Source organism: Cataglyphis hispanica, chromosome 26, assembly GCF_021464435.1.
Source record: "Cataglyphis hispanica isolate Lineage 1 chromosome 26, ULB_Chis1_1.0, whole genome shotgun sequence".
Classification (NCBI taxonomy): Eukaryota; Metazoa; Arthropoda; class Insecta; order Hymenoptera; family Formicidae; genus Cataglyphis; species Cataglyphis hispanica.
In genome coordinates, this window is record NC_065979.1 from 1,621,289 (window position 1) to 1,647,591 (window position 26,303).

The window sequence follows — 26,303 nt, forward strand, 5'->3', positions numbered from 1 at the left end:
ATTTGCTGATCTGTGTGACCTGATTGGTTTCTGGCTATTTTTGTTCAGAAAACTATTTCTTTCAACAGTATCAGCTAATTAATGATAAAAAATTATTAAAAAATAAAATTATATCTATTTACTGATTAGTAGCTAGGCAACTAAATAGGATTTTATCTAAGCATACATTTTTACTCGGTCGTTAAGCAGTTCAAAAAATTGAAGATAGTAAACAATGACCTGTGTTCTGTAATGAATTTCTGACTTATAATCAGTTTTTGGACATTTTTCTACTTGGAAGTTTCTTTGGCTGAATTCCGACAGCTAGTCATTGTGTTTTCTCCGCATTCGATTACATCCGTTATATCGATACATATTGCGTCACAAGTAAATGCTTATTTTGCAAAATCGAGGTGAAAGACCGGAGCGTAATAAGACGCGTTATCAAAGTGACGAGTTATTGCGTGCGACAAAATTCATTTAATTTCTCTCTCGATAAAAATACGGACTGTATTTTTTTGATGGTGTTATATTTTAAAATATGACAGCGCATCTCTCACGATATTTTTTCCTTTAATGTTTCTATATTCTTATTAATTATCTATTTTATGTTGAGATATAATAGTGTTATAAGTATTTCTTCGTTAAATCATCTTTCTCTTGACTTTCTTTTTTCATGGTGGTCTTCACAGAATCTCCTTTCATATGCATATATAGAGAGCCCCTTCATCTTATTCTTTATTTATATAAGAATATCTGCACTCTTCCTATCATCTTTTTCTCCCTTTCAATAGATATCATTATTTTGTTCACTGTTCAGATGTTGCCTCATGCCTCAATGTAGTTTCTTAATTATTTTATATTGCAGTTTGTAGGGGAAATATCATCTCTATTACTTTTGTATTTTAGCTTTCTCTTCATTCCGATTATCGTTATATTTTTTTATACACTTTCAAACCGATATCATTTCGAATGCGAAACTAAACAGACATGTGGATATTGACATGTTTTTGCGTGATAAAATTAAAAAGAAAGGAGTTAATAATCGCGTAGATAATGCCTTGGCTCTATTCAATTATTTGTTTCATTTTACAAAGTAAAGTACATTGCATTCTTTTTTATTTAATTAAAAATTATTTAAACTTTCACTACAAATATTTCATTATATATATATATATATATATATATATATATATATATATATGTGTGTAATGAAATATATGTAGTGAAAGTTTAAATAATTTTTAATTAAATAATTTAAAAAATCGTACTATTTTAATTCATTTTTGTTTTGAGACATTTTTTTAACCCTTATTTATATATATATATGTTTAGGAAATAAAAAAATGTCTTAAAACAAAAATGAATTAAAATAATGCAATAAGAGTGAGTAATAGAATAATATCGCATCGAATCAAGTCAAGTGTGATAAGGGAAAATATTCGGATGTCTATCTTGATAAAAACTAGATCGACCGGTTCAGGCAAAACGAGATAAAGTCATCGATCGTTCACTCACTTTCAAATTCCATGATTTGCCTGTACTAGTCTACAATCCGCCGTCGACGCAATCCGTTTTGCGATTAGATAAAACTCACTTGAAATTATTATTCGCGTGAATTCCACATTATTGTGTGAACACCTTTTTTTTCTTTTTTAACGTAACGAAGAAACGGTTCTCGTGAAAGATTAAGTATTTAATTATGGATTTTAATAAAGAATTTTAATATATATTTTATCAGTGTATATGTATATGCAAATATGCATCATAAGCTCATTAATTAAAAGTTGAAGATGTTTTATCGTGTTATAAAATTTTATATGAATATTATGTGTAATAAAAGTATATAATAAAAGTGATATTATGTGTAATAAAACATAATAAGAAAAAAGAAATAAAAATCGTAAAATCGTAAAATAAAATAAAAATATAAATATAAGTGAGAATACAATTTAGGGAGAAAATTACATACAACAAAATTTACATAGAAAATCTGCTTTTCATATTTAAGAAAGAGAGAAAATTGGAAATATTAAGATGTAATGAAAATAAGAAATACTAAATAAAAAAATAATATTTCTTAAACATTAATCCTTTTAAAAATATCTCTATAATTTTTAATGTTTGAAAATTTATGAAAAATATTAAAAATAAAAAGTATTTTAAATATTACAATCGCTCAACATAATCGGCGCGCTCATTACGTCATGAAACAATTGCGCACTTTTTGCGGCCATCTGATGCTTCGTTAGTGGTCACAATATACGTGACCGGTTTATTTCTGAAGTACGGTGGTCGAAATTAATAAACCGAATATTATAAAATATTATAAAATCACGTTTAACACACGTGGTGCTACGTTTAGGAAGATAATCCAACAAAGAAAAAAGGAACCGAGTGTTGTGTTTTGGTTCTTTTTATTCTGTTTGGATTTCCATCCTTTGGACATAGTATCACGCATAACATGCTTTTGTAAACAGATCATCGCATGCATCGAGTCGTGTGATCGAGGAGACAAAAACGTGCTAAGAAGACACGAAATCACGTGCAAAATTTAATTACATCACGTGCAGCGAGCATACGCACGCTTTCGGTTTCACTAATCAGCTGATCGCCGTCAGTACATGCGCGATGATGGCCGGGAATTGGTTGAGTTTGAATCGCCGCGGTTTTCAATTGGTCGAAAACCTGCTACGGGCCCGAAACCATTGTATAAAGAATTTTGCTGATCAAGAGCATGTCTCAAACGTCTGTGGCCTTCCACGTCGCAGAGATATACATCTTTCAACCTCGTATCGTATACCGGAGCGAGTAAGTAAAAATCATTTCGTTAAAATCTTGGCGCGTCCCGGCAAAAGCAAAACGTTCTCTTCGTTTAACAATTGCTTGTAATTGATCATTATATTTTTCTTATCAGATTAAATCGGCTTTCAAAAAGTTGATTTAATCTGATAAGATTTTTATTGTATATATCGAATGTAATATCTGAGAAAATTCATATGTACGTTTTATTGTGTTGAATTAAGTCGCGCATCGTGTCGAAATTTATCACGACTGCGGATTGTATGGCGTCTCTGATAACTTGAATCGTGTGATAATCTTGTCGTTACAAAATACTTCCATATAGTTTTCTAAGTGTCTTGATTAACGCTTTGACAGTGCTGTGAACGGATGTGGAATGGCGTGGACCATGAAATAGAAAAAATAATTTATATATATATATATATATAATTCAATAAAATATAATTTTTGAATTCTCCAGACAGTCATAAAAAAATTGTTTTTTGAAATTTTATAATAATATGAAATGACTGAATAACTGACACAAAATAATTAAATTATTGAATTAAATTTGAAAAAATTTTAATATAAATTTGTATTTATAGTTTAACATGATTAAATATTTTCAAATTTGAAAATAAAATACATATCAAAATTTTTTCAATGTTATGTCAAAAGAAAATGAATTTGGAAAAATTTTCTTTGCGTTATTGTAAAAATTAATATTTATTCGATATAATTATATATATAAAATATTTTTTCGCATTTTTATTTTAATTGACTTTCTCACATTCTTTTTCTTATTTATCGGTATAATTCTCTTTCTATAAATAAAAAATTATTTCTTTGTATTCGTTTGTAACTTATCTGAAATATGTGCGATAATACCAGACGCAAAAGAAAATTATGTAAATTACGACAGATATCAGCACGTAAAAATTACGAACAATTATTTGATAATATTTTTATTTAATTTTTATATATAAAATGTAGTTTTAATTTATTGCAAATTATTTTACTTGCCTTTACGTTACATTGATATATTTATCGCATAATATTCACAAGGAAGATTTATCTGGTATCTATAAAATATCGAGAAACGAAATATAACCGATCACTATATTCCAAAACATGTTGATGTATATGTAACATATTTGTCGCTATCATTACTTTATATGCGGGGTTATCACTGAAAACTTTGAACTTTGATGAAGTATATATGAGTCAATAAATACACGCGGTATGTCTTATATTGACATTGAGTTTCATTCGAGGTAGTACATTCGCTTTTTGAAGTGATTCAAAGTGTGGATTAACGAAACTTTGTTTTGTACAATTTATTTTTTAATTATACGATTTATTTTTATAAATTGATAATAAGGTATATATTAAATTGAAAAAATTTAATGATTTATTATTGTCATTTAGATAGTAACTATTTATAATTTTATAACTGTCTATTTTTATTAAATGTAAAATATATATATATATATATATATATATATATATATATATATAATTATATATATATTGAATAAATATTAAAATGTAATTATATTAAATATATATATCAAAACAGAATGATCAAAATTTGAGAATTATGATTGATATAAAAATTCTTTGTTGACAGAAAATGGCAGGAATACTTCAGGATAATATTTGGGACACCGATCCCGAGCTTTTTGATTTGATGAAAAAGGAGAAGAAACGACAGCAAAGCGGATTAGAACTGATTGCCAGTGAAAACTTTACGTCCCTCAGTGTCCTACAGTGCCTAGGTTCATGCCTGCACAACAAATACAGTGAGGGATACCCTGGTCAAAGGTAAGCTTTTGTACTTCGATTGCTCTTTCATACCATAATAAATTCCTTATAAATATTTATCATTTATATGTATATAGAGATTACCTGTTTCACATATTTACATTTACAGATACTATGGTGGAAACGAATTTATCGACGAAATTGAGTTACTGGCGCAAAAACGCTCTTTGGAAGCCTTTAATTTAGATCCTGAACAATGGGGCTGTAATGTACAGCCTTATTCGGGAAGTCCGGCAAATTTTGCGGTGTACACAGGATTAATGGAGCCTCACGGACGTATAATGGGCTTAGATTTGCCCGATGGTGGCCATCTTACTCATGGTAAGAATTTGAATAATAGACTGACGTATCTGTCAAAAACTATTTTATAAGCTTTATTCATGTGCTGTAGGCTTCTTCACGGTGAACAAGAAGATTTCCGCTACGTCCATTTTCTTCGAATCGATGCCGTACAAGGTTGATCCTGAAAGTGGTTACATCGATTATAATGGGCTCGCGAAACAGGCGAGATTATTCAAACCGAAAGTTATCATCGCTGGAATTACCTGCTATAGCAGGTGTCTGGACTATAAACGTTTCCGCGAAATTGCCGACGAAAATAATGCTTACCTCTTCAGCGACATGGCTCACATCTCTGGGTTGGTTGCCGCCGGAATAATACCAAGTCCTTTCGAATATAGTGATGTTGTTTCGACAACTACGCATAAGACTTTACGAGGTCCGCGCGCTGGTGTTATTTTCTACCGAAAAGGCGTTCGAAGCGTTACGAAGGATGGCAAGAAGATTATGTACGATATAGAAAGTAAAATTAACCAGGCAGTCTTTCCAGGCCTTCAAGGCGGACCTCATAATCATGCTATCGCTGCTATAGCCACCACTATGAAACAAGCTAAAACACCAGAATTTCTCGTTTATCAGAAACAAGTAGCGGCTAATGCGAAGAGATTGTGCGCCGGCTTACAAAAATACGGTTACAGTATCAGTACCCATGGCACAGATGTCCATCAGTTATTGGTAGATCTACGATCGACGGGTATCACAGGTGCAAAAGCAGAAAAAATTCTGGAAGATATTTCTATCGCTTGCAATAAGAATACTGTTCCCGGTGATAAAAGTGCACTGAATCCTAGCGGGATTAGATTGGGAACACCCGCACTCACAACTCGTGGTTTAGTTGAGGAAGACATTGACAAAGTTGTGGAATTCATACATAGAGGTAATACTAAACTTTACGAGAACTTGTTAACGCTTGGTGATTTTAATTGTCAAATTGCGAAAAATACCTTATATTTCACAGTTATTTACATTCAGTATTTTTTTTTTTTTTTAGGAATTGTTTTTCTGAGTCAAACATTGTGATTTAAATAGAGGTAAAGATCTAGGTCTAAATATAATGTGATGTATGTAATAAACTTTATAACATTCTTATAGGATTGCAGCTTTCTAAGGAAGTGAGTGCTATTTCGGGTCCGAAGCTGCCAGATTTCAAGAAAGTATTAAGTACCGATGAAAATATTAAAGCAAAAGTTACAGTACTGAAAGAGGAAGTAGAGGCCTTTTCGAAGCAATTTTCAATGCCTGGCAACGAAGTATATTAATACTGTAGCACTACATTGTAAGTAAATTTACTCAATGTAAATTTTCAAAACATTTTTAAAAACAATGTTTTTTTTTTCATTTTATGTGCCATTAATTATACATTTGAAATCATTCTTATATCACGTTTTTGTACAGATTTACAAACCGGATGACACAAAACTTTGTATGAATACATTGCTGCGCGAGCTTTATTAATTATTAATAATATGGAATATAAGGTATTTTTTTTACAAAAATAAAATATTGCAAATATTTTTTTTCATTTGAGTTTCCTAAGAAACTTTGTAATAACAAAAATGTATGTATTTTCTAATAAAATATAAATATTTAAATAAACACCATCACAATTGTATTTAATATATCTGATTCATTTTTAAGTATAAGATTGCATTTTATATATACAACATAATATTAAGTAAAACAAATTTTGGTTTTATATAATTTATCAATATATATGAATGATTATCAAGATGATTTCACATTGATACTTTTTTTTTTCTATACTTTACAACATGCAATTTCTAATTATAATTTATAATCATTGATTTTATCATTTTCTTCTAATATAATGTTTTCATATTAATTACATCTGCAATAAACTTAATTTATCACTCTTTGCTATTGCTTATTTGATAAATAGTTATTTGCAAAAATATAATAACATAAAGTTGCATGAATACATCAAGAGAAAAAAATTTTTTAGAAAACGGTTATATGAGCGATATAGTTTAAAAGAAATTACGTGAGTATCAATGATCTATTGTATTATGAGACAGTAAATATCTTTAATTAGGAATATGATGATAGGTATATTTGTACACTTCACATACAATTGTTAAATTAAATGTTTCTATTAGAACAGAGAAGAAAGAGAAACTATCATTAAGAATAATACATCGGGCAACTGCTACTTGTTATTATATTTTCTTCAAGTGATTTATACAAATATAATATCTAAATTAATTTCTCGAAATACTAATCTTGCATTCCCACACGTGATCTGATTGTAATGTGATACCCATATATAGGATATCCATTTCAGAACAATATGTAATCTAAAGTATTAATATTATGCATATAATATTATATTGTAATATATATATATATATATATATATATATATATATATATATATATATATAATATTGTAATATAATATTATAACTTTACATTAAATTAATAGACATTTCATTTTTGCATGCAAAACCATTTGTATATAAATTTTTGGATTGTTGTGTAACGAATATAAATAATAATTATTTAATTATCACAAATTGATATAACAACATACAATTTTGCATTTTAAATAATTATAATAAAATGATAGATAATACAAAACCAAAGATATTTTTCCAAACTTACATGTGTGTATATAGGATATATTTATTACAAAGCTAAAATTATTGGCTGAATATTTATGCTTCCTTTTTTCTTTTTAGTACACAGCAAAAAATATTATATTACTTTTATTAAAATTAATGCTGTGAAGAATTTTCTTACATAGTGTGATGGTCATTTTATTTCCTTAACTAAATATATGCATCTGCTTTTCATTAGAATTCTAAACTTTTTTTATATCGGTATAGACTCCAATAAATGTCATTGCTTGTTGCTCCGCAGGTATAATTTATTTCTCCAATGTTTTTCAACGCAAGCAACAAGCAAGCTTGTTAAGTATTCTTTTTACGGAAGCTATAATTATGTCACATTTATTTGTCATACGTGTTTCAGTTTATATAAAATAAATCTTTGATCTCCCAGCAATTACACGCAGGTATACATTGATGTGATTATATATATGGTATATAGGTTTTAGCTAATGGCGAGGATATTTTATTCAAAGTCCAAGTATATAACTGCTGAATTCATAACAGCACATATAGACAGATGACATATATAAGTATTAACTCTTCATTCTGGAAAGTTTATTTCCTTTCCTTATTTTGTAAAGTATGATATTAAATAAAAAGTTTAAGTTTCTATCAAATTTTATATATTATTAATTATTATATGTATTTTAAATATTCAGTTTTTTTTTAAACTTTTATTATGCAAAAATATGCATCTTATTGCACATATGTTTTATTTGATTAAGAGAGAGACTATGTATAAAATTAGTTATCTGTTTAAATATGTATAAAATAATTAGAATGTTAATTTCTGGTGTAAATACTATTTTGGATTCAGTATATATAACTTACAACTTTGATAAATTTCCTTTGACAAGAAAAGTCGTCCCAACAACTTTCATCTCTCAGGACATACAACATCCACCCATGTACACCCATATACACACACACACACACAAACATACAAACCAAAATTATTTTTGTTTTTAATTGCAAACATATTTGTGATTTGAAACTTTATTATTTAATAACACGAGAGCAGTCGGTGAAATTATTTGGATTGAGAAATAATATATAAAAGTTTCGTATTCAACATCACACTGCACAGTGTTGTCTCACCTTTAATCAATCAAGTTCTTGTGCAGCATGTGAAGTCGAGGCTGTATTTCGTTGTTCCTCATCCGAGTCGTCATCCTCCAGGCCATTGAAGAATGATTGTAATAATGAACCAAATAATCCTTGATTACGTGGACGCGGAGGTGGAATATTGAAAAAGAGTTGGCCTATTTTATCTAAGTACTGTCGATAATACGGATCTCTATTTAAAGATATCTGGTATTGTTCACAAAGAATTGTAAACACTGCTAGTTTACCACTGAAAAATATCAGATTAAAGAGAAACTGATAATAAACTTATTACCACAAAAATGTATTTATCTATTGAATATTATAAAACACAACATACCTGTCAATTGTTTTCAATAAAAAAAATAAAAAGTTTAATAAAGGAAGAAGATATGGTGGGCCGCTATTTATTTTTGGATGCCTCGAAGTATAAGAATTAAAGGCCTCTTGCGCTGTTGCTTTGTTTTGTAGACAAAGATACCTAAGATAAATTCATAATTTTATTATGATTTTACTGCAAATAAATGTTGTTTTAAATTAAATATCTCTCATTAATTCTCTTAAATTGTTTAACATTATTTCATATTTTTGTTCTGTTTTTTTTTTTATATTACAATTTGTAACATTAAAATTGTCATAAAAATTAACATGCTTACTGCAAGACTGCTTGAGCTATAAAGAGGTCTATTTCATTCGTGTATCCACGTTGTTCGTGAAGTTCGACCAACATTGCTGCGCATCCAGAACCATCTCTACTATGTATAAAGTGTTGCCTTGCCATTATATAATTCTTTTCTGGTTAAAAAATAAAGTTCTTTATGCATAGTGTAGTGATTAATAACGTATTAATGTCATTCTTTCAATAGACACCTCTCCAAAAAACTTGAGCTATTTTCTGATGCAAATCTGGATGACCAGTTTTATTAGAAATTGCACTCTTTACACTCCATTTAAGAGCCAATTGTACAAACGCTTCTCTTTCCGGTGATGCAGGGCTCATTAAGCTAAACAAGCTCGTGATCTTCTCAAAGAAGGTGTGCGTGGGTTCCGTTCCAGATTGTGTTAAAACATTGATAAATAAGATTCCTAAGTCGGCTCCACTTGCATGCTACAATAAATATACAGTGGCGACACAATATATAACATTTATAAAATTATACTTTTTACTTTTAAATGGGCGCAAAAATCCAAAGACACTTTTCGACAATGCTCAAGTAATGTGTCACATACCTGTTCATGCTGTAATAAAAGCATCGACCCATTGTATAGCAATTCCAAAAGTTCCGAGTATTTTCTCTGGCCGAGATATCTGTAAGCGTAGGAGGTTAAACGAGCAGGAGGTTTACGCGAGGAGCGGGAGCGCGCTTTGACGGCGCTGATAGGCGATCAGATCAGCTGGCTCACCTGAAATACAAAGTTCTGTACATCTGATGGGCCTCATAATAATTTTCTGAGTTTATCGACGCCTCTAATTTCGCCAAAACTCGCTGAACACCGTGACTGTACCGCGAGGCCATGTTTACACTATTTGGGAATCTCGGGACTGTACGCTGTACGTATATACAGTTGGCATCAGTGTGCGCGATGCCGCGCGCGATCACATGTGTAATTCAAATTTCCTAAAGCCTACGTGCTTACGAGATTGATTATTTATGTATAATCTTACGCCTGGCTAATGAAATCACGGCGACACATGCGTGTCGCGCTAAAAACGGGCAATCATCCTTTGTTATTGCGTTTTTTAATTTTATGCATACATTGATGATGCAATCTTATGCGTCGCGTGACAAACTATTTTGGTACTAATGTCTTTTGGTATTTTATCGATTAGCTTCGTATTTCATAGCTCTATTCTACTATTAAGCTGCTATACATATATTGACTTCACAATACAATGCGCTAAATATATTCATATTGCGTTATATTTAATCAAGTTTTAATTATGATTAATATAAATTACGCAACTAATGTGTAAGTAAAAAAATTAAATGATTAAATGATTCATCGCGAGAACATAATCGATTTTCGAACTCTCTTACTACATATATAAATAACAAATATTATACAAGATATCCCAGACAGTTCCAATATTAGATCGACAAACTTCAGGTGATTGTAAAGAACACCAAAACAAGCCAATTTTGTCAATAAATAATTTTGTCGACAAAGAATCAGACTAACAAGGGCAAAAACTTTTGAAACAAATTATTTTTCAAATTTTTTATTAATGTGATTAAATAAAGATATTTTTACCATGAAATTTTTGTATGAAATATTTTTTGATATTTCAAATGATTTTCGAGATATATCGAAAAAGGCAAAAAGCCTCTACTATGATTTCTCCTTCTAGAATTTTTATAACTGAAAATTTCTAAATTCATCTATTTATCCCCTCCTCCTCCCCCTATATATGTGTATAAAGTTTCATCAAAACAATTTTCGGATTTTCTTATCAATTTTTGATTCTCTAGTGTCAAAACGGCTCATATGCGGACAAGAGTTTGACAAAATTGGTTTGTTTGGTGTCCTTTATATAACCATTGTACCTGAAATGTGTATATATGTCTAATTTTGGGACACTCTGTATAATTAGCAGAAAAAAAGTAATTCATAAAAGGTTTGTAGATTGTAATATATAATCATTACATTGTGTCATCATAATGATTTTTTTCAACATAGCTCGATCCCGCACCGACGTTCGGGAAGCAATTCGCAGAGTTCAATGACCGCGCGTAATTTTCGGAGCAGTGGATGAGACGCGCGCGCGCGCGGGCGCGGGCACGGCGGTTTAATTGGTCGCGCGGCGTGGCGGGCCGGGCCGGTCGCAGGGCGGCGTAATATATCAATTGCAAAAAGTAATATTGATAAATGCGCAAAGTAGCGTCGCGTAAGCGCAGCCGGGTCGCCTCGTGTGTACGCGCACACGCACGTATACCCGGGTCGCGCGGCGCACGTATGTATACATGCACATATACATATACGGGATCCGCACACGAGAGTAGTATATGCCAAAGCCGAAAAGCGCGTAGAACGCGGGGCGCCCCTGGCGGCGGACCGTGCAAGTGACCCTCGCGGAAATAATTATCGCGATTTATGTTATTTGCAAATGTGATCCGGGGGGGCGCTTAATTAATTAGGCGATGCCGAGTAACGGCGATTAACGGTGACGGACGGGCTGCTTCTCGGGCTGTCCGGGTTACGCCACGTGAGTGGAGCAGCGGTGTGGCGGCCCGCGATACGGGGTGAGTGTACTACTCCGAGAGTACGGTTGCGGGGTCCCCCCTTGCGCGTTTTGTCGGAAGGGGGGCGGTGGCTCGCTCGCGGCCGAGCACTTTTTTTATCGGTTCCGCCGGCTCGCTTCGGGACGATAACAATGGCCGGTGGCCGAGAGAGCCGCGATGAGCGCGATAGGCGTCCGGACACTCGGCGACGACGACGACGATGTATGATCGCGCCGTGTCACACCGTCGTCGACGGCTGACTCGTTCGGTAATCTCGACGAGCGGCATCGCGACTCGAGAGTTCCGTACAGCTGGAATCTCAACGCGTCAAAGTCCTCGATAATGTCCGCTGACGTTCACCGGCGAGATCCTGACGATTCTCTTTCGAATCGTGGAATCGCGCGCGATAACGGATAAACAGGGGAATTATCGAGGCGTGTATCGATCGTTGGCTGACCATTAAATGCCTATATTTGTGTATGTTTACTTTTTTATTTATTATGTACATAGGTACCTCTGTGCTCTCTTGTGCTCGAAGGACCATGTCTTTTTTTATACTTACACACAAGTGATATTTAAATATTACGATTTTGTATAAATATATCAAAAGGATTTATTTATATTCATAAAGAGATTTTGTTGCGCCAAGAAGTTTATATATCCAATTATATATACATGCAGAATGGACTTGGCGGAAACTATGAAGAACATTGTTGCCAAAGGTATGCAAACAGAAATGGGTCCACCAGGTGGAGGATCAGGCTACTCTGCTGCACCGAGCAGTGCTGGTTACGTCACGGAGAAGATGTACATGTTGTTACAAGCATATTTGCAAAATAAGGGATGGAATCCCAGCATTGAGCTGCTACAATGTTTTTCAGAATTTAAGGATGCCTCCATGATGCCAAGCGCTGCTTATTTACAGTAAGGATAAATATTATTTTATAATTATATATATAATTACATATATAAATGCAACTTATTTATTTAAAATATTTGCTATGTTTCATTTATTTACAGGATGATGGCATCTCGAGTAGCATTGGATTCACAGGGAAGACTAGTCCTCAGAGAAAATGGAAAGATAATACTTCCCTATGAACACTTTGCCAATGCTGTCATGTTGAAACATATGAATGGCCCGCATGGCTTACATTTGGGCTTGGAGGGTACAGTCAGAGCAGTCATGGAGTCTTATACTATTGGAAGAGAATGTTTTGGAATGGAAAAGGAATTTATCATAGAAGTCGTGCAAAACTGTCCCAATCCCGCTTGTCGTTATTATAAAAATCAACTGGAACTCACTCAGAAGATGGGTCACATGGCACCAACTTATATCCAGGAAAATGAAGCGACTGCATCTCTTTTGCGTAGCAGTTTTCCACATAGTACAGATTTTCAGGCAGTGAGTAAAATTCTTATTCCTATATATTTTCTGCTTTCTTGCTATTATGCAAACTAAGTTTTTTTAATTTAATGTGTATTTTTAATTTGTATATATGTATTTATTTAATGTTTACTTGTAGACACTAGGTAGTGCTAATCCAAATACACATATGGGAGGAGGATCCGCAGCAGATTTAGCGGAGATGAGAGGTGCTGGTAATCAAATGAATCTTCAACGTCCTCCAAGCCGTCCATCATTGAATATTCCGCATCGGCCTGTATCGCAAGAGAAAAAAGTGTCATCTGGCAAGCAACATTATGAATCTCTAATACCTAATATTCCAATCTCTGATCATAAGTTGACAGACTTCTTACGCAATAATTTGGATAACTTGGACAATCTCACTGGACTTGGTTTGGGTAACTTACAAGGAATAGGAAATGCCAACAAGGATCTGTTGGCATTGCACAATGGTGCATGGCCTTTAGAAAATGAAAAAGGATCTCGGTCATCATCTGCAAATTCGGAAGGTGATTAAGTATATGCAACACAACGTACATATACGATACAATGCACGCTTTTTAAATGTATTCTAAGAAACATTCAAATTATATATTTTAATGCATGTACTGGATATACTTTATTGTTTCAGGTGGTCAAGAGAAGATTGTGCGTGCTTTCGCAGAAGTGATGAAGAACATGGCAAGGATGAAAGCCTGTGTACGACCGGCGATGTGCAAACCATATGGCAAGCAATCCGAGGCTCTGCAAAAAAGTAATTTCATTTCGTTACAAGTTGTCTTTTTTTTTTACTTTTCTCTCATTTAGAATTTATAGCACTGTGATATTTTATACCGCTTCTCTTCATCAAAATAATTTACAGAGATTTTTATATTGTTTATTTTTGATTGCAGCATTGGTCGATACAATACAGCTTGTACAATCGTTGAGAAGCTTCTTGCCACCTCCGCATATACCAGTTTCGAGCTGGAAGAATGAAGATAAACACCGATTAGATCATTCTGGTGCTCCTTATTTGTCAACATTGTGAGTGTTTTAATATTTATAACATTACAAACTTTAGCTCTATTATTAATTTCTATTATCTCTTTATTATTAAAATGTTTTTTTTTCTCTTTTTTTTTTTTTTAACAGAAAAGCGGGTGGAATGGAAGAATTGTGCGAACAGCGTAAGTTAGATTAAGCGTCGTCTTCGCTTCACTCGCGACAGACCAAGTTTCGTCTTTTTGCGCTCTATGATGTTCTAGTCACAAGATGTTTATTGATTAGCTGGGTGTTTCGTATTTAAACAACCCGATGGATTGCTCAAAAAAGTTGTTGGCGTTTAGGACTTCAAATACTAAGAGACAAAATGAGTCATGCGTGGACTGTGATAAACGTGAGTAGCGAGAAAAAAAAAGATTTATATGTAGGACTAAACTCACACCGCGTCATTTTAGGGATCCTTATTAATTTTATTTTATCGCTGTAATTTGACTGTATTGTAATTGTTCTGCCTATGGGGCTTATTCGGTGAATAATATATCGATTAAACCCGCGTTATATACCGAATGTCGAGCGAATTGACGCTACGATGAAAGTAATACACGCGCAGTATGAACAGTATTTATATTTTACTATATCAATTTAACAATTTTGCCGCTTGTGTTCCAACGATTACCTGATTAATAATATATCGCATAGGACTTTTTTATATACTATGTATAAAATTGTTACACATATATAAGCTTAAGCTCGGAATAAGAAGCAAAACTAAATTGGCCTGGTACAAAAGCTTTTGCTACTAATTGATATTTAATGTTCGCAGCATAGATGCATAAAGACGATTTTTTTTATTACCAAGTTTCACATTATTTTATTTCATATGTTTTTAATTGTTTATTTTGTAAGATATAATATATTCTTTATAGTAGCTTTCAATTAACATAAGGCGGAGTTATTCAATTAGCAAAAAAAAATTGTTGTGTGTTCAATTTATGTATATATATTTTCTTCAAAAAGAGATATGTATGCGTTATTATTTATTTTTAAGGATAAAATGAATATATATTGTTGTTATTTCTAATACTGTTTGCTGATCAAGCATGCGAGTACGAATGTTAAAAGCTGTGAACTAATTTTTAAGCTCCATGGGCAGTATATGCGTTGTGCACGTAAAAAAGTCATTGGTCAATTCATAGATATTTTTTAAGAAACAGATTATTTCTTAATATATATATATATATATATATATATATATATATATATATATATATCTACATACATATATAGTAAAGGAAAAAAAAAAAACAAAAAAAAAACAAAAAAAAAAACGAAAATCATTGCGTCATTTGGGAATTTTGCATTGACGCTCAAAGACTTTTCACCGTGCACTAAGTATTATTATGCAGAAACGTTTTTATTCTTGCGAAATAAAAACTACGTATTGGAGGATTGCGTTTGTGATTTTGATCGATCGCTGCCTCGAGAATAAATGGCATATCGTAATAATTGCTGGAGTAAAATCGTTTCCCACTCGATTGTTATACGCGCATATAAACGATACGAGATAAAATGTTTCCTTCTTTTTCGATAAGGTAATAGGCATTCGTCTTTGAATGTATAAGAAACGATGTGTACCGCGAATGGAAAATAGCGCGCGGTACTCGAATGCGTGGGCTGTGTTTTGTGAGATCTGCATGTGTGCATCTGAGAGAGACTGCGGAGTTTTGGCTATCAAATAGCAAAATTTTATATGAATGCGCGTATGTTAAAGATGTCTTTCTATACATGTATCTGTTATATTTACTACACACGTATGCAGCGAATGTGCCGATCGATTACCATTTTAGGAGTCGGATCCATGATCTGTATAGTATTAATATGTTTGTTTTGTTCCTTTCTGATTCCCTGTTCGGCAGATTAATCTTTCATATTTTAAAATAATTTCTCTCTTTTTCGTTCTATATTTGTTGCAATTAGAAATGGGATACATACAGAGATACGATTAACAAATCTGAAGAATAATTTTCTCAATAGCAGTTTTCTTTATTTATTTTTGACGTATAGTGATTTAAACGAACGCAGATCCGGCTTCTGTAGACTGCGTTTTTTGTTGACATACATATACGTATATATATATGGACAAAGAGGCTGCTGCAATATGGTTCATAATTCGACGATAACTTGTTGTACACCAAAGTGTATTTCCAATAACTAGATGGACTTTTTTTTTTCTTATAGTAGTTATTATTACGTAAAAAAAGAAATGCAAACGTACCATCGTTTGTCTTGCAATTGGTCGGTCATATAACCGATGCACAATTAAGCATATCCATGACTAAGTCGCTGCAATTTATGCCAAACGGAGAAAAGGGAGTGCGGAAACAGAGTCTGACGAGAGAGAAGAAGAGTGTTGATCTGACATGTAGAATAGAATTTCGTGAGACATTGAGGGCTGCGTTCGAGATTAATCTATAGTCCATCTTCGCCTATTAATTATTTGAACACAATCGTACAATTGCTCAAAATATGTGATGAGAAATTTATCTTTTTAAAGCAAAAGTCGCAAAACTGCAGTAAGACAGTTTTACTCTCCCCTATTCGTTCTAGTCTAGTCTTTGACATCATCATTTTACGTTTCTAAATTAAATTATTATTAAAATCTAAAAAGATTCGTTTTTCGCGTTACCCGTTTAAGATCAACTTTATCGCTGCAATGTCACTGCGACTGACGCTATATACACATACATACATACATACATACAATAACTTTAACATTGTTTTTTTGAGAATATTTAATCATTCATCATTATAATTAGCGAGACCACAAAGATTTGGATTCAAGAGGGACGTTCTCGAACGGAGTCGAGCACATTAAGGAAAAGGGCGAAAGAAGAAGAAATACAGATTTCGTTTCCGGATCTCGTTATTCTCGCGCTCGTTATTATCTATACCATAGAAAACCGTGTACACGTTTCCGCACCGAATTCAACAATAAGATGATAAAAGATTGTAAAATGCGCACCGTTATGTCGATCCGTTGTTCTCTTTTTAAACTCGGATCGCCAATCGATATTCGTACACCAAACGCTAACTGCTGTGTCTGCACATTAAGCTCGTCGTCGCTTGCCAGTATTGCTCTTCTGTATTCTCGCATAATTCTAACTCATGACAGCAATTATTAAAGTTTTTACAAGTGTGAAAGGATCGTATCGCTCTCTTTCTTTTTCGTACCTCTCTCTCTTTCGTCTTCTAATCTCTCGCCTTCTTCCCTATCATGTCCTTTTTTTTTTCACGTCATACCTACTAGACCCTATGCATAGACCTGCTCAAACCCTAAAAGTTTCTTCGCAACGAAACACCATCGACGAATTCGCAGGATCGTGTATTAACTGGCTGCGCTTCCAGCACGAAGATCACGTCGTCCAGAAAATAGTACGACTGTCCCAAGTCACCTTCGCAGAGATACGGCAGTTTGCTCCAGACAAGACATCGAAGACCCACCGGAGCGAAAACCCGGTCGATCAGTCCGGCTATTTGGGCCTCGAGTCCGTTTCCTCGCACCGGCAGATACTCCGACGGTTTGTGATTACCCCTCTCGCCGACCTCGACGTAGGGACTGAACGGCAATACCAGAGCGACGACCAACCTGCCGCCAGGAGCCAGCGAGGTTCTCAGTAACCTCAGTAGAGTGTTTGGACGGTCGCAACGATCGAGAAGATTCAGGCAGAGAATGACATTAAAAGGACCGGCTTCCTGGTGCCATCTCTCCACATCGAGTACTCTGTACAAAAGCGTGTAAAAAATAAGATACATTATTTAACGAGAGATTTTCTGTATCTTGGATTAATTGAATATTTATAGCGTTTGTGCGCAATTTTTATAATTTTAACATTTCATTATTTTCTGATTATTTTAAGATTTTATTTTGTTTTAAGGAATGTAGAAAGTATAAAAAGATGTATGATAAACATATGCGAACAAATTCCCTCATTAATAATAATAATTAAAAATTAACATTTATTACTTCATACATACAAATTATCTTGTTAATACACTTTAATAAGTTTCATTAATATAATAAGTATACATGCGTGATAATTACCAGACAGCTGTCGATTTAATTTTTGTGAATTTTTCAAAAAATCAAATTTAATTCGCTTCCAAAATCTAGTCCATAATTATACAATTAAAGAATCGAGAATTTTTCTGGAAAAAGCTCTTTCAAAAATACATAATCCGAGTAGATATTTTAGTTAATCATTGATGAGAATTGAGCTTGTCTTTCTTAACAAAAATCGAGATGGAAATATATTTTCAAAAACGCAAATTTCGAACATACACAAAACTTTAGTTTTTTACAAATTTTACATGAAACAACTGGAAGATACTCGAAGATAGAACTCCTACAAAACGAGTTACGAATCCATCGCATGCACGGCCGTTCATTTAAAATTCGAGTGGCGATGAAAAAAAAAAAAAGAAGAAAGCAAGCTCGGCGATGGTGTCGGCTGATAGCGTAAAAGCCAGCGTAAACTTCTATTCCAATCAATTCGGTGCAATAAACTTGTTAGTGGCGTTGACGATATTACGTACCGACATGTCGACGAGCGTGCCACTTTTATACATCATCCCGGCGTGCGAATGGACCGAACCTGTCGAATCAATTATCTTATCTCACTTTATAATGAGACCCACGTTTTTGAGATAACCGTAATAATACCGTTCGTGATAGCCCCTCAATTCGTTCGGCAACGACGCGCATAATCGCGCGTGCTTACATTATCGAGAATCTGTATCGAGTAACCGCGAACATCCGCACACTGATCTCTTATTGATCCGATTCGCGTTACATTCATTTGCATAAATTGCATGTATCCTTTTTTCTCTCTCTTGACATAATCTTCGTATAAAGAATTCGCAGCTCTATTCTAGTATAATCCAGATTCATCAGAGCCCCTTTAATTTATGATTTTTATGGACAAATTTTTCTGTAATAATAATGTCAAGGCAACAATAATTACTCTGCGATAAGTCAATGAAAATCAAGAAATTAATAATTATAATAATTATTAATAATAATAATAATATATAGTAATAATATATAACAATTATTGATAATAATAATATATAATAATACATAACAATTATTGATAATAATAATAATTAATAATAATATATAATTATTGATAATACAGATAATAATAATAAATACAGCTTCAAAGATAATAAATCATAAAACTTTATCTCATTTGTTCAATTTCAAATAAATTTTAATTTGTTAAAACTTTAATGTAGAAAAATTAAATAAAAGAGAAGAAGGAAAATTGCAGATCTAGGAAAAATTTCCCGATGGAAAAAATTTAAAATTCGATTAAGAATCAATGGAAAGGTGCATCGAGTAGAACAGTCTATAAATATTTACGATTATTATCATGTACGATAGCGTAAATAAATAGATGAATTTTTGAATAATTTTCACAGAAACGAAAACATTAAATCGTGAATACAGCGCTTTAAACTGTGATGAGAATAAGATACGTGTCGCGGGAATCTGTGTGTCACCGAGAAAATGCAAATACACGTTCAAGCAACGGAGATTCCACCGCCCACCTTTGGTCGCTCGTATTCGATTCGAAGAATGTAATCTGTTTCACGTTCTCGCATATGCGACTCTGCACTCGCAAGGGAGCTTTGTAGTTGAAAAATTCTCGCCCAGTCAGTAGGGATTCTTTTCAAGATATACGAATCGAATTGCCTTTGCATTTGCACATACAATGACTGTAATAACGATTGATTTCGGAATATTTACATATCAAATTTTTAGGCAAATACGCGCGCGTTATGTATTTTTTTATATAAATTTTATTTACATATATAAATTATAAAAAAGTATTCGCAAAATTCAATCAAATTAAATCTTTCAGTCTTCAATTTTTAGATATTAATAGATTAAACTATTTTATATATTTTTATATCAAATTAAAAAGAATTAAATATGTAGAAATGTTAATTGCTAACAGATATTTCGTATATAAATAAAATTGAATCAAGCATGATTTATTATAACATATCGATTTTTGATTATAGACTTCTCTGACATAATTTATTATTATTTTTATCGTTATTATTATATTGTTTTAAAAATCAAGGCAATTTAAAAGAACCCAAACGAGCTGCTGTATTTAATATAATTTACATACGTGAATTTCCTCTTTGCCAGAGCCCACCTCATGGGGGGTGAAATATCCGTAGCGTACACTTTCTCGAAGAGATGCGCCACGTGGGCGGTGGTTGCGCCATCACCTGCCCCGAGGTCCACTAAGGAATGCCAGGGGCCCGTGAAGCCGCTTGCGTCCATTAGCTTTTGAAATTGTTCGCTGGAGAACACGTGCATAGAGCCGCGGCCGAGAAGCCTGCAATAATTCGAATTTTCGTTATAAAGCATCTATTCTGCACAAACGTATAACTCAGAGTGTTTAACAAAATATTCTTTTATTTCGCGTAATAATTTATATTTAATTGTTTTCGGGCTAACAATTATTTTTAAAAATTATTTATTTTAAAATTATTATTTATTTTTAATATTTATTTTTGAAATTTAAAAATATGCCATTGGATAAGAAGTAAAAATGATTAATATAAATGAAAGAATAAAATAATATGGCAAAAATAATAAAAGATAATAGATACTTTATATTTTCATCAATTTTATGTCGTTTTAATCAATAAAATTAATTCTAACATTAAAAAATATATAATTATTTTTAAATTAATGAAGTAACGGAATAAATTCGTTAACACAAAAAATTTGTTTCGATAAGACATGTGCAAGCAATCTGTATTTTTTAAGATAAAAACTGCATTTAAGCGACATAGATATCCAATGTCAATCTGTTAATACATATGCTTCAATCGAATTAAATTTATCTCATAAACTTTTTAAAACTTTTTGTCTTTTTGTTTTTTAAAAACATCGAGACGAGATCCGATCTTGCGGTTCTTCGCTATCGATCGATCGAAGAAACGAACACCTGCATATAGAAATCGAATCCCCGAGGCATCTCTAAGGCGGCAGCAGGTTGCCCCGCGGAATTCGTCGATGTCATCCTAAAGGTAAGGGGGGGGGGGACAGGGAGGAGAGAGCGGCGAGGGAGAGGAGGACGGGGAGAGAATACGGCTGGCTTCCACCCCCATCCCTCAGCCTCTCCTCACCGTGTGCGGAGGCATCGTGAGGAAAAAGGGGCGGGTTCATTTGAAAATACCGGAGTCGTCGCGACGTCGCGCGGCGCACGGTGATCCATCAATGCCGCGGAACGCGGGATTTTGATCGTGAATTCGGTTATCCCCGGCATTATAAATAAGGCGATGGTGGTCCAGAGACTGCCCCCCCCCCCCTCCCCACCGTCCGTTTCGATTCCTCTTTTCTCTCTCTCTCCCTTCGGTTTCCTCTTTCCCTCTTCCGCGCCGTTCGGCCATAGCCGGTGCCATCAATTAACGAGCACCTTCTGGCCCCATTGAATAATAAACAAGAATAAGAAAGAGAAACGGAGAGCGCGGCGAGAAACGATGGAGAGAAGGAGGGAGAGGCAGGGAGGAACGGAGGGAAACTCGCGGACCCGGTTGGCGCATTGTTCGTAGTATCGTCCAGCTTCTCTACCTTGTTCCTTCTTTCTGCGGATCCTTAAGTCACCCCCCTCCTCACCCTTTCCCATCTTCCTCCCCCCCCTCGCTCCTCAGCATCGTACGTCGCGGTCTCGTTTCTATTCTCATTCCTCGTTTCTCTCTCCCGTATTTTCCCCCTTCTCCTATTCTCCCTCTCTCTTCTTCCCTCTTTATCCTTCCATCTCTCTTTCTCCTTTATACATACGTATCCTCTTTCTTCCACGTATACTCTCTCCTTTCCTCGGCTTGTTTCCATTGTCAGGCACTAGCAGCAATCTCAGTACAGTCACATCGTCCTCGCAATCTCCGTCGCGAATTCCGAGTGGAAAAGAGCGAAAGAGAGAAACAGAGATGGGAAAGGAGAAAGCGAGACACATTCAGGCACGCATACGCGTGCGTGTGGCCGGCGGTGATATATATTGCGCGGTCCACAAATCAGGCCCCGCAGATCGCAGCGGCTTCGTCGTCGTCGTCGGCGGCGCGAGCGACAATTAATTCGCCGCTTTTGCTCTCCCGGCTCCTCTTCTCCCGCTCGCTTCCTCCATTGTATGCGCTTATCCACTCGCATACAATCCTCTCCAATCCCGCTCCCCCTCATTCCTTCCGCCATATCTTCCTCCTCGCCCGCGATTTCGAACTTCCTCCCGTGTCTGTCCCTCTCTCTCTCTGTCTGTCTCTTCAAGCTCTGCGTATTCTGTTTTATCAGATCATCTTTTTCTTTTTTACTACGTTTGAACTCGGAGGCGAATCCCGAGCCGTAAAAGTGTGGCTTTAATTCGGACCCGGCGTCACGCGGTCTAGCCACGCCGTTGCCGCGCTTAAAACGAGAAATGTCAAAAAACACGGAGTAATTATATCTAGAGATTGATCACAGAATGATAAATTTTAATCACACATCGGTATCAGAAATTTGTAAATGATATTGAACTTGTCATAAATTTTTTGTAAAAATGTGTAAATAAAAAAATTATATAATTCTTACTTGTTTCTTAGAGACACTACAGTTAGATTTGACATAACAAACTTCAGAAAATATTGAATAAAAACATAAAAACATTTATAAAATTCAAGCGCGCGCGCGCGCGTGTGCGTACGTGTGTGTGTGTGTGTTGTATGATTATATATACAAGAGTATAAATTTTGTTTAAAATAATTAATATTTTAATATATCGTTGTTTGTAAAAAGATTAAAGTCGGCTTTCTCGAAAGAATTTTCGCATATATGCAAAAATATTTTTTACCTTCAAAATGACAAGAGCATAAACATCATTTATTAATATTAATTCTCATAAAGATTTCAAATATATTTTAAATATCGTTAGACAAACTATTAATCGATAACGCGTTCAATAAAAAAAGCTCAATCGTAGATTAGAAGCTTATCGCCCTTTCCGGAATGAGAATCAAAATCAAGTTCGACAAATATTTTGCTAATACTCCTCTCTCTATCTCCCTCTTTCTAACGCGCGACTTATCTATATACATTTAGAGATGCCGGTTCGAAATCGATTTAGGAGTAGATGCCACGGACACTGATAGTCGGCTCGCCGGCGGCGAGGACAGGATAGCGCCGTGTACGGCCGATAAGCATCTCCCCGCAGGACGATTATTTACAATTCCAGCCACCCACTCTCTCGGCCCGGGCGGTGCTTCAATTTTTGTCGCCGGACCGAACGCTCTGTCGGAGCTTAAAGCTTGGGCTTTTATCGGAACGTGGCGAGGAAGCTCCATGCGGGTCCTTCATGGTCGTAAAATAGTGCGGAGAGCGAGAGAGCGAGCGAGTAGTGTTAAAGAGACGCTCGGCGGAGGATCGTTTACCTAATAATAGCAATAATATGTAAATGCGATGCGTATCGAGCCGCGATCGAAACGCGCCGCGCGCTAAGGCGCCATTGTTTGCAAATCCTCGGTCGAGCGAGATCGCCGGGCATCGGTGGTTGGCTTTTTCTTCTTGTTCCCCTTCGCTCCATGCGATTTTCTTCTTTCGCGAATATATCCTCACGGGATATTACGCGTGAGCATAATCGCCGCGCGCGAGCGAGATGCACTTAGGGCGTAATGTAATCGAAGAGGATGTCAAATATCAGCTGATTTACTGTCATTGGTGTCATTATTGACCCCGCATTAAGCCAGATAAATTTTAAGATAGATCTTGTGTGTTCTAGACATGATCGCTCTGAGAAATCGCCATATTTAAAATTCTTTAATTTTTTTTTTATTGTCTTTTAATTAATCACGAGGTATACATATGTTTACTATTTTAAATATGTTCTCATTATAAATTGTCATTTTTAATACAAATAAAAAAATAAGAAATAAAAGAATTTATGGAAGTGCAAAAGGCTATTAAATAATATAAATAAATATTAATATTAATATAAATATATACATTAAATATAAATATAAATTTTTTTATGCATTGATTGCCTCGAAAATTATGTCGAAAGATTGCGTTAAGAACATCGCGCGTTAGGACTGTACGCTCTAAAGGGTTATAAGAGATATGTATGTATGTATGTGTATATATATATATATATATATATATATATATATATATATATATATATATATAGCACGATGATAACTCGATTGGATCTCGTCAGGCTCGAGAGTACGCGCGATTCGAATGACCATTACGTATTCACGTCATTAAGTACGCGAACGTAAATGTAATTCTGTAATATCTGGCGCAGGACGGAACTTTTCAGAGTTCGTCCTGAATGGATTAATGAACCGAGTGACATGGGATCTGATTGGGGCAACACTTAAGAAATCTGACCAGTCATCTTTACCTTCGTTTGTCGTCGTTTTGAACGGAGCTGCGCGTCCTGACCTTTCTCTCTCTCTCTCTCTCTCTCTCTCTCTCTCTCTCTCTTGCGCTTCCTTTTTTATTTCCTTGATGTCAATTCTCTCGTCAGTTCCTCCGATATGTTCAAATTCCTTCTGTATCATCGAACGAGATTGCTTTTCGAGATCGTTAATATATTCCTGTTATCACTGTTTAATGCGACATAAGATTTATTTGTTTACTGACGTTGTTATTATTTCATACAGTCGATATATAAACAAAATTTATTACGTCAATTATTTAGGGACATTAATATCGATTTCTTAATTGACGATGTGTATAAGTTATAATTTTTTATATAATATTTTTCTTTTGTAAATAATAGTTGCATTTTTTATTATAAAATGTCTCAGTAATAATGTTTCGATAGTTAAACGACTAGATATAATTATAAATTTGGTGGACATTGTCAGAGAAAAAAGAAAAATAACTTATTTTCACTATATCTTATGCTGATCAAAACTTGGTACCGGTAAATTCTTACGATATTACTTTCCTTAGGTGCACTCAATCAATGTCCGCCAGCGTGAAAAATGTATTTCGAATCGAAGAAAGCAAAGCAACTGGTAAAACTAGGAAAATTTCATAGATCATTGGCCATTGCCGAATGCAAGAAGTTATCAAAATTTCCTTTAAGAAAGTCAAAGCGTCTAAATAAGCGTGGGACTTAATTATAGTTTTTATACTAAGATAAAAAACACATAAAAAAGATACAAATTATTCTTACTTTCTCAAGAATTTTTCTTGATTTGTTATCTCCTTCCGCTTATTAATTATACGGTAATAAAAATCAAATAATATGTGAAAATAAATGTCAAACATTTGAAGTTTGACGTTAAACAGCTGATGCAATGTCAAACATTCGAAGTTTAACGCTAAACGAGCCGGTGTAGAGGCAAAAGGGCAACGTACGGTGCATTGGCGGTAATTGGCCGACGATGTGTGATGAACAAAAATATGGCTAGGTGAAAGGACGTAAAAGGGAAGCGAGCGCGCGAAAGAAAGCGCACGGGAAAGGAGCCGAGGATGCTTCGCTCTGATATCATTGCGCCCCATCTTCCCCGTGCCTTTCGCGATTATACAATCGACGTTAGCCCCACACGCAAGCGTACACAAACACGCCTATACATGCACACAGACACACGTATACAGGAGATGGCAGAAACGTGAATAGAGAAGGTGCGCGTCTACTGTTGTACACGCCTGTAAACGCCATGGGCACCCACACAGACGTACTCTAACAAGAACGACATGCTTCGCGCGACGTAGTGACAATGTAAGTGGAGTTCTTCGGCGAACATCGGCCACCTTCGCCAGCCGGTCGACTCGGCGAGGGAGAGGAAACTCGACGGAGGGGGTGAATTTATTTTGTGGGGACCATCGTGCACGGCGGGGTCCGCTCCAGGGCGGGGGTGGGGATGTCACGGTACGAGAGCGAGAAGGAGACACGGACCGAGACACATGGACCGATCGGAGAATCGACGAGGAAGGGGATGGCGGGAAGGAGAAAGAGAGCCGGAGGG

The 26,303-nt window shown here is 34.6% G+C and overlaps 4 protein-coding genes across 8 annotated transcripts in view; 2 read left to right on the forward strand and 2 right to left on the reverse strand.

Moving 5' to 3' along the window:
* Positions 1-220: 220 nt before the first annotated feature.
* Positions 221-6,519, forward strand: LOC126858577 (serine hydroxymethyltransferase). Of its 4 annotated transcripts, none has more exons than XM_050609029.1 (7): positions 221-366; positions 2,460-2,790; positions 4,391-4,584; positions 4,694-4,905; positions 4,976-5,800; positions 6,016-6,199; positions 6,319-6,519. In XM_050609029.1, exons 2-6 carry the CDS (start codon positions 2,611-2,613, stop codon positions 6,180-6,182), a joined length of 1,578 nt encoding a protein of 525 aa, XP_050464986.1. In that variant the 5' UTR covers positions 221-366; positions 2,460-2,610; the 3' UTR covers positions 6,183-6,199; positions 6,319-6,519. The 4 variants fall into 4 exon arrangements, with proteins under 4 accessions (XP_050464986.1, XP_050464989.1, XP_050464987.1 ...); XM_050609032.1 differs by having other exon boundaries at positions 255-392; XM_050609030.1 differs by lacking the exon at positions 221-366 and adding an exon at positions 1,520-1,671.
* A 566-nt stretch (positions 6,520-7,085) lies between these two features.
* Positions 7,086-10,229, reverse strand: LOC126858602 (Golgi to ER traffic protein 4 homolog). The gene is made up of 6 exons (XM_050609078.1): positions 10,062-10,229; positions 9,888-9,966; positions 9,528-9,765; positions 9,314-9,452; positions 8,998-9,138; positions 7,086-8,907 (listed from the first exon to the last, which is right to left on the reverse strand). Exons 1-6 carry the CDS (start codon positions 10,172-10,174, stop codon positions 8,658-8,660), a joined length of 960 nt encoding a protein of 319 aa, XP_050465035.1. The 5' UTR covers positions 10,175-10,229; the 3' UTR covers positions 7,086-8,657.
* A 1,454-nt stretch (positions 10,230-11,683) lies between these two features.
* On the forward strand, positions 11,684-17,475 carry LOC126858583 (uncharacterized). 2 transcript variants are annotated; one of them, XM_050609044.1, is made up of 7 exons: positions 11,684-11,899; positions 12,560-12,802; positions 12,899-13,283; positions 13,405-13,795; positions 13,918-14,040; positions 14,180-14,312; positions 14,421-17,475. In XM_050609044.1, the coding sequence occupies exons 2-7, from the start codon at positions 12,561-12,563 to the stop codon at positions 14,467-14,469; spliced, it is 1,323 nt and encodes a 440-aa protein (XP_050465001.1). In that variant the 5' UTR covers positions 11,684-11,899; position 12,560; the 3' UTR covers positions 14,470-17,475. The 2 variants fall into 2 exon arrangements, with proteins under 2 accessions (XP_050465001.1, XP_050465000.1); XM_050609043.1 differs by lacking the exon at positions 11,684-11,899 and adding an exon at positions 11,958-12,355.
* The window catches only part of LOC126858594 (protein-L-histidine N-pros-methyltransferase), a 37,687-nt gene continuing 27,673 nt past the window's right edge, over positions 16,290-26,303 (reverse strand). Inside the window, exons 3-4 of the mRNA XM_050609059.1 lie at positions 20,471-20,683; positions 16,290-18,051 (exon numbers count right to left, since the gene is read on the reverse strand). Of these exons, the coding sequence (XP_050465016.1) occupies positions 17,604-18,051; positions 20,471-20,683 (661 nt within the window). The 3' untranslated portion in view covers positions 16,290-17,603. The remainder of the gene's footprint in view (positions 18,052-20,470; positions 20,684-26,303) is intronic.